This window comes from Piliocolobus tephrosceles, chromosome 19 (genome assembly GCF_002776525.5).
Source record: "Piliocolobus tephrosceles isolate RC106 chromosome 19, ASM277652v3, whole genome shotgun sequence".
Classification (NCBI taxonomy): Eukaryota; Metazoa; Chordata; class Mammalia; order Primates; family Cercopithecidae; genus Piliocolobus; species Piliocolobus tephrosceles.
In genome coordinates this window covers 33,909,343-33,917,762 of record NC_045452.1, presented here as the reverse complement: position 1 = coordinate 33,917,762, position 8,420 = coordinate 33,909,343, and the positions used below count along the sequence as shown (strand labels likewise).

Below are 8,420 nucleotides of genomic sequence, written 5' to 3'. Positions count from 1 at the left end.
TGTGTTGGTGGGGTGTGTGGAATCTCGTGTGTGTCTCTGTGTTTGTGTCTGTGTGTTGTGTGCATGTGTGTTGTGTGGTGTGTGTTGTGCAGCGTGTGTGTTGTGCGGCGTGTGTGTTGGGGTGTGTGTTGGGGGGTATGTTGGTGGGGTGTGTGGAATCTTGTGTGTGTGTCTCTGTGTTCGTGTCTGTGTGTTGTGTGGTGTGTGTTGTGCAGCGTGTCTGTTGTGCGGCGTGTGTGTTGGGGTGTGTGGAATCTCGTGGTAGCCAAGGGGAGTCCGCCGGCCCCAGGTGTGAGGAAGAGCAAGGAATTCTTCTCACTCGGGAGCCCAGGTCACAGCGTGCCCCACGTGACCGTGGACCCACAGCCTCACTCCTGGGCGGCATGGGCAGGAGACACCGTGGCTGAACTGTGGGCAGCGTGTGCATATCTATGTTACTTTCATGTTTTTTTCTATATTTCACCCGATAAGTCCGTTGTTTTTGCCTGGAGCATGCCAGAAGATGCCAGATTGTTCACATGGCGGCCGTGACAAGGCTGCTGGGTGCTGGGGGTCTCCAAGGCGCCACACCCCTCCCCTGGCCTGCCTTGCCCTCAGGGGTCATTAGCGGACCCTGAGGATGTTTCTCTTCCAGGTTTTCATGAAGTTTAAAACGTCCAGCCGCCTTGGTGCGGGTTCGGCCCAGGCCTGGGCCCAGCGGGGCCTGCGCTGGGGAAACCTGTGCGGGAAGCATCTGTGGTGGGGCCTCCTCCAGGGCAGGGCTCCGGCCGGAGGAGAGGAGCGTGCTCCCCTCCCGCCGCCGCGTGTCTGACCACCGGCCGAGGCAGTTTCGGAAGCGTCGCTGTCCGCGACCCGATTGGACAAGACTTGTTGAAGCTCAGAGGGTGCCTGGGCAGGGAAGGCCAGCGTGCCCACCCCAGCGGCCCCTCCGAGAGCACCAGAGAGGGCTGGACGAGGCGAGACGGGGCCGGGAGGAGGCAAGAGCAGCCTCCTTTGCTTCCCAGGCCTGCTGGGCTCAGGGCCTGGCCTGGCTGCCATCTCTCCAGCCTTTCCCTTTTCAAACTCCTCAGGCATCCGGAGACTTTGGCAGCGGGCTCGGGGACACCCGGGAGCTTCTCAGGGAGGAGACGGTGAGTAGCCGGACGAGGCCCAGCCCACCCTGCAGGGTCCCGGGAGAGCCCCTCCCAGCAGTGCAGTGCACATGTGTGCACACACAGGTGTGGCTCCAAGAGCTGCCTCTATGCCATGAAGACGCATTCCCGGCTGGGAACAGAGATGCTGGGCTGGGCAGACGCTCCAAGCCTGGGGACAGGCCCTGCTCCAGCCCTGCCTGGCCACCACGTGTCTCCGGTGAGAGGACGTTCCTTTAAACGAGGTCCTGCCCTGCATATTCCTTGGTCTTTGAGGCGACCTTGGCCCCATCCCTCCATTAGCTCGTGGGTGGCCACCAGGGAATGAACGGGTGTGTGAGTCTGACGACCAGGAAGAGAAGGCGGTGCAGGGAGCATGAGGAAGGGCTTTCCCCAGCTCAGGCCACCTGAGAAAACACAGGAGGGGCGGGGAGCGGAGAGGCCCCAGCCCCAGGACTGAGGCACCATGCTTTCCGTTAGAGACGGGCGTGGGAATGTGGTCCCTGCAGGGACCCTCTGCAGGTTCACGTCAGCTTCCCAGCATGGCCTGTTGGGCACCAGGAGGCCTCTGTGGTGATGGCAGGCACGGTCCTGGAGCCCGGGAGCCCACAGGCGGCCACACCCCTGCGGCCCACGAAAGGAAGCCCCTTGCACGCAGCCCTGCAGTGCCCTCCTGTTTCAGAGGATTTTTCTTTATCTTTCTTGCAATCTTAAGTATTTCATTTCACAAACCAAGCAAGGCTCTGCCAGGCATCTGCTGGCTGAATAACAGGCCATCTCCCTTCTCGTCCTCCAGGGCACGGCCCTAAAACCCAGGCTCCCCACGCCACCCCCAGTCACTGCTCCACCCTTGGCTAGAGGCAGCAGCACGGAAGATTCCAGAAGTGAAGAAATCGAGGAGCAGACCACGGTGACTTCATTAGGAGGTAAGCTCTTTTCTGGATGTGTGTATGTGGTGTGGGGTGTGTGTGGTGCGTGTGTGAGTGTGGTGTGTAACATGCATGTTTGTGTGATGCTGAGGTGTGTGTGATGTATGGTGTGTGTAGTGTGTGGTGTATATAGTGCATGTATGTGTAATATGTGGCACGTGTTTGATGTATGTGTGATGTGCATGTTTGTGTGACGAGTGTGATGTTTATGTGATTGTGTAGCATGTATGGTGTGTGTGGTGTGTGCATAGTGTGATGTGTGCAGTGTGTGGTGTGTATTGTGTGTGGGATGTGTTGTGTGTAGTGTACGTGTAGTGTGCAGTGCGTGGTGTGTGTTGTATGTGTATTGTGTGTAGTGTATGTGATGTGCATGTGTAATGTATGTGTGTGATGTGTGTAGTATGTGTGTATTGTGTGTAGTGTGTGTGTGATGTGCATGTGTAATGTGTGTGTGTGATGTGTGTAGTATGTGTGTATTGTGTGTAGTGGGAAAAAGGAAGAGAGACAAAGCATGCTGGGTGATAAGAAGGCATTTTGGGGGGCTGGGGTCTCTTGTAACAAGTTCAGGAAGCATCTCCCAGGTTTCAGCTGTCATCGGCTTAGGTGGCCACATTGGCCTCACTGTTGATTTTAAATTCTCTGTCCCTGTTTCCCATGCCTGGGAGCCAGAGCTTTGGGGAGTGCAGCTTGAGGCTAGGAATCTGATGGTGTCCAGCCAGGCTCCAGGACTGAAAGCATTTGGGCTGCCGAGAGTAGAGCTGGGGCCACCCGGGGGACCTGACAGTGGCCACCTCTGCTTCTCTTCTCAGCTCAGACACTTCCTGGCTCAGATTCTGTCTCCACGTGGGACGGGAGTGTCCGGACCCCTGGGGGCCGCGTGAAAGAGGTAAGGCCACCTCCCTGTGCTCCAGAACCATTCTGAACCAAAGACGTGGCCTTTCGGGCCACTCACTGGTGAGCCCTGATGAAGCCCCTCCATGCCTGTGCCTCCTTTTTGCCCAGCACACGGTGCCAGCATGCATCTACCCTGCGTGTCCCCTGTGGGAAGCAGAGCCCAGCCCGGGACTCTGTAGGGCACAGTGGCACGCATGGGCAGGGTGTGTGGGGCCTCATCCCAGCCCTTGTGTTCTCTTTATTCCCAGGGCGGCCTGAAGGGGCAGAAAGGGGAGCCAGGTATTCCAGGCCCGCCTGGCCGGCCAGGCCCCCCAGGGTCCCCCTGCCTGCCTGGTCCCCCGGGTCTCCCGTGCCCGGTCAGTCCCCTGGGTCCTGTAGGTCCAGCGTTGCAACCTGTCCCCGGACCACAAGGACCTCCAGGGCTGCCAGGGAGGGATGGCAACCCTGGAAGGGACGGTGAGCCGGTAAGTCCTCCTGCCCCTCCAGTCCAGTGCCTTCTGGAGGTGGGGGCTCGGGCAGGACGGGGAGAGGCTGCAGCTGACATGGGAGTGAGCTGAGCTGGGATCGGGGCAGGTGAGCAGCATCCTTGAGACCACCATTGCGTGGGGTTGGTGCTGGAAGGTGGTCAGATGTGGGAGGCGGAGCTGCTCAGACACAGCCCTTGTGGGTGTGAGGAGGCTCCTGGCGCAGGTCCCGGGACATCTGGGGAAGGCATCTTTGCCACCTCGTGGGGACTTGGAGCGGGCGGTGCCTTTCCGATCACTCACGGCTTCTCTTGCACACCCAGGGTGACCCTGGTGAAGACGGAAAGCCGGTAAGTCTGCTTTTCTTTCTGACCCCCATGTTATCTGTGATGTTTGCTTAGACCCCAGAGCTTTGTTGCTGGGGACACTCTTTTTAAGAGGAGGCTGCACAGCAAAACCGTTTTGAAAATGAAATTTTGTAAAGAAAAGATGAGGGTAACTTGATGGGAAACAGGTACGTGTTTGTGTTGAGACATTTAGGCCACAACTACCAGGAAGAAGGAAAGGAAGTGAGAAAAGGCAGAGCTTCCAAACCCTTAGAGGGAAAACGCACCGCAAAGAAAAAGGAAGTCGGGGGGTGGGGGCGCAAGACAGGAGAGAAGCACGGAGCGACCAGGGGATCTGTAAAGTCAGAGCTTCTGTCTCAAAACACGCAGTTCAGATTTTAAAAATCAGCCAACACTGTTTCCAAGCACAGAGAAATGACATGGTAGACTGCGAATAAAGATCTGGGAATAGCCTGCCCAGCGAATGGTAACACTCAGCAGAAAGTGGGGCCGTCACGAGCGCTGGACAGGAGGGTTCAAGTTAAAAACAGTCTAGAAAGTCTGAAAGGACAGGGAGGGCATCTCATGGTGCCCACCAAACGGTCATTACCGACCACCTGGCACCCCACAGCCAAGCTGCCTGCGATGAGGACCATGGCAGACTAAGCAGGGCAGTCGGCTGGGGGGCGGCACAGGGCCTACCCACTGCAACAGGGTACACACACTTGTGAGTTTGGGGTGAGGATCCACGGGGTGTATGTGCATGTGTGTGCGTGTGCCTGTGCTTGCGTGTGAATGTGCGCGTGTGTGCGAGTGTGAGCATGTGTGTGAATGTGTGTGCACGTGTGAATGTGTGTGCATGTGTTTGTGCACGCATGTGTGAATGTGTGTGGGCGTGTGTGAATGTATGCGTGTGTGAATGTGTGTGCGTGTGTGAGTGTGGGAATGTTTCAGTGTGTGTGCATGTATGTGTGCACACGTGTGTGCATATGCATGTGTATGTGAGTGCATATGTGTGTATGAATGTGTGTGTTAATGTGTGTGCGTGTGTTAATGTGTGTGTGCATGCATGTATGTGTTTGAGTGTTTGTGTGTGTGAATGTATGAGTGGGTGGGATGAGGATCCACAGGGCTCAGCAACAGGCTTGATCTTAGACTTTCCCATCCAGAAAAGGAAATCCTGCCTGACTTTGTCCCCCTCACTTGGACACTCCAAAACACTGACCTTCACCTAGGCACGAGGCCCTCACCTGCTTACCTGTGCAGCAAACACGCAGATGCTTTGCCCACCACATCCCCACCACACCACACGTGGACACATGCGCACTACACACACCATGTGTGCACACACCACACATTACACACACAAGTGGGCACGTGCACACACATAAACATACCACACGCACACATGGCATACACCACACATGACATGACCACGCACTACACACATACACATACCACGTGTGCACACACATGCACACACCGTGCGTTATGCACACCATGCATGCACACTCACACATCACACATGCACACACCACACCCCTCACACATACCATGCATACCACATGCACACACACATATGTAACAACCCAAGCACCGGCTATTGTGGAGGCCGTCGGGGGACCTGCCGTGCCCTCCCGAGGGATGCTCCCCACAGCTTCTCTGAGGCGTGGCTGGCGAGATGGGCTCAGGCGGGAGACAATCTGCTGGGCCTGGCACCCTCCTACTTTCCGGGCCCCGGAGACTTCCCTGAAGAGCTCAGCTCCCGTCTGTTCCCTGCCCGGGGGAAGAGCACTGAGGGTGCCGGGCTGCGGTCCACGGTGGGGTGCCTCGCCTGACCGGGCTCCCGGCTGCTGTGTTCCAGGGCGACACCGGGCCACAGGGCTTCCCCGGGACTCCAGGGGACGTGGGCCCCAAGGGTGACAAGGTGAGTCTTCATCGCTGGGTGGGGCCCCTTCCTGTGTTGGCCCTTGGCCCGAGGTGGGGGCTGCGTGCGTGCCCAGGGTGTGATGAGCTTGTCTTGTGTTACCAGGGAGACCCCGGGGTTGGAGCGAGAGGGCCCCCAGGACCCCAGGGGCCTCCGGGGCCCCCAGGACCCTCCTTCAGACATGACAAACTGGTGAGTGCCGCCCTTGCCTTCCTGTGACTTGGGGTCTGCCCTCCTCAAAAGCAGGCACTACTTCTGGGAGGGCATCTGTCCCAGGAGCATCAGCTCCACCCTCAGGGGCTTGCATGAGGTCTCAGCTGAGCTGAGGGGTCACAGGTGTGGTGGGAGCTCCCATCCACCTGCCTCAGGCTTCTCTGGGGGCAGCAGAGGGGCCGTGGTTTCTCAGCTCCTCGTAGAAACAGCTTGATACGCAGCTTGCAGCACAGGGGCCAGGAGTAGGCCAGGTGGGGGCCAAGCTCAGGGCAACGCTTCTCTCTGGCTCTTCTCAGACCTTCATTGACATGGAGGGATCTGGCTTTGGTGGCGATCTGGAGGCCCTGCGGGTGAGTGGCCCTTAACCTGCGGCGCTGCCCGATGTCTGTGCCCGTGAGGAACAGGCCACGGACCCCCAAGATTCAGCTGGGATCCTGTTGGGGGTGGGGACGAGGCCTGGTTTGGGGGTGGTGGTCATCCCTGGTGGGTGCCACATGGGCTGTGACCCTCTGTGTTTGCCCACGTCCAGGGTCCTCGAGGCTTCCCTGGACCCCCCGGACCCCCCGGTGTCCCAGGCCTGCCCGGTGAGCCGGGCCGCTTTGGGGTGAACGGTTCTGACGTCCCAGGACCCGCCGGCCTTCCTGGTGTGCCTGGGCGCGAGGGTCCCCCTGGGTTTCCCGGCCTCCCGGTAAGTCCTGCCTCGTGAGCCCTGTCTGCTGGGAGTGGGGGGTGAACACCCCACGTGGGGCCCCTGCCCCGCCTCAGGCCTCCCCAGTCCCCACCCCTCACCTCATCTCCTCTGGGAGCTGGCGGACGACTGCGGACTCGGGGCCACCCTGGGGTGTGCGGAGGCACCTGAGTGGCCACCCCGTGGTTCTGGGGGTGCTGACCAGTGGGGGTGACCGCAAGTAAGGCCTCCGACCTCTCTGGCCCTGTGGGTCCGCGGACCGCACAGTGTCTCCACGAGCAATTCCCATGGGTGGGGGTGGGAGGGCCGAGGTCAGCACTGCCGGAGGGTCAGGGGAGGGAGGAGCCTGCTTGGCCAGCACGACTTGCGGGGTCTCAGGGCCCCGCGGCAGGCTCCCCACCAGCTCTGCCACACACAACGGGCAGCAGGTGCCTGCAGACGTGGCTGCCGTAATTGGGTCACGCTGCGCTGGCATCCCGTGGCCCGAGGTCACTCGGTGGCCATGGCGTGCAGGGCAGGGAGTGTGTGGTTAGGTCACCCATGACATGCCCCTGCCTCCGTGACAGTCCCTTCCTGAGCCAACCAACCCTCCTGATGGGCGTTCGCCATCACCATTGGCTCTGAGGCCTCTCTGGGTGCCGCGTGGCAAGCCCTCCACAGCATCCGTTCTAAGGAGCAGTTTGGGCTTAAAGAACATGCCTAATCCATATTCATACGTGTGGCCAGACCGTCCCTCAGAGGGAGCAGCGGTTACCCCAGCCCTGGTGTTAATGCCTTCCGGCCGTGGTGCTGTCGGCCCTGCCATCTCATCCTGCCAATGTGGCCGTGAAACTGTGGGTTGTGCAGGCCGTGGGGTCTCCCGTGAGCCCTGGGACCTGGGTCCTGTGTCTGGGGAACGTTCTGTGTCCTGCCTTTGGACCACCTGTGGAAGCCCAGATAACCTGTTAACCCAGAAATCGTTTTAGTGGCTGAAGGCCATCAAGATCCACTATGCTCTGCTCTTCCCCAGGGACCCCCAGGCCCTCCAGGAAAAGAGGGGCCCCCAGGAAGGACGGGGCAGAAAGGCAGCCTGGTAAGTCTCCCCTCGAGTCCAGGGCGAATGGGGCCCGGGACCACAGCATGTGGCCAGGGCTGGCCGAGCCCTAGGGGTCCAGGAGTGCCTGGTGTCCGTGAAGGCGAAATGCCAGGAATAGCCCCCCCATCACAACCCCACAGCCTGGGGCCCCGGGCTCTGCAGGTCGCCCTGACCTGGGCGGCTGTGGCTCGGATAGAAATTATGGACCACGATAATGACGGGACTTACTGGTTTTAAGAACGTGGGCGCCCCGCGAGATCTGAGATCTTACTCCAAGTTTCCACATTGGTTACGGGGCAGTGGCCACGAGCCTCTGTCGGACTGACGCCAGGAGCCGGGATCCCAGACGTTTGTGGGTGGACCTGGCAGGAGGTGCCTGCGTCCAGCCCCCGGGGGAGCGGTCTCCAGCGTGACCTCGGATGAGAGCTGCTCTGCTTTGGGCTGAGCAGGGGACGTTGGCTGTAAATGCCCCTTGTGGCTCTAAGCCTGTGGCTGAGCTGAAGGGCCCTCCTTGGGGAGGCATCCGGGCCCCAGGCCCCACGGGGAGCCGGGTCCGGCATTGGGATCAGGCTTGGCGTCCCCTGTGGCTTCCCTTTCAGGACCCCAACCATACCAGAAAGGGGGATGACAGTGGCAACAGCCTCAGAAACTATTAAACCGGCGCAGGCAGCAAAGCAGGGACCCCGGTCAGGGCGTAGTTCCTGGCAGGGCGACGTGCCTTCCTCTGTCCTCTGTGCTGCGGGTCTGATTGTGTCCTAACCCTGCTCTTTTCCG

General features: G+C 59.8%; 1 protein-coding gene across 1 annotated transcript in view; it reads left to right on the top strand.

Moving 5' to 3' along the window:
• COL18A1 (collagen type XVIII alpha 1 chain) overlaps positions 1-8,420 on the top strand; it is a 54,565-nt gene that overhangs the window by 20,481 nt on the left and 25,664 nt on the right. The window contains exons 4-13 of the mRNA XM_026447429.2: positions 1,071-1,130; positions 1,927-2,056; positions 2,869-2,945; positions 3,202-3,417; positions 3,741-3,767; positions 5,608-5,670; positions 5,776-5,862; positions 6,180-6,233; positions 6,413-6,571; positions 7,581-7,643. Coding sequence (XP_026303214.1) covers positions 1,071-1,130; positions 1,927-2,056; positions 2,869-2,945; positions 3,202-3,417; positions 3,741-3,767; positions 5,608-5,670; positions 5,776-5,862; positions 6,180-6,233; positions 6,413-6,571; positions 7,581-7,643 — 936 coding nt within the window. The remainder of the gene's footprint in view (positions 1-1,070; positions 1,131-1,926; positions 2,057-2,868; positions 2,946-3,201; positions 3,418-3,740; positions 3,768-5,607; positions 5,671-5,775; positions 5,863-6,179; positions 6,234-6,412; positions 6,572-7,580; positions 7,644-8,420) is intronic.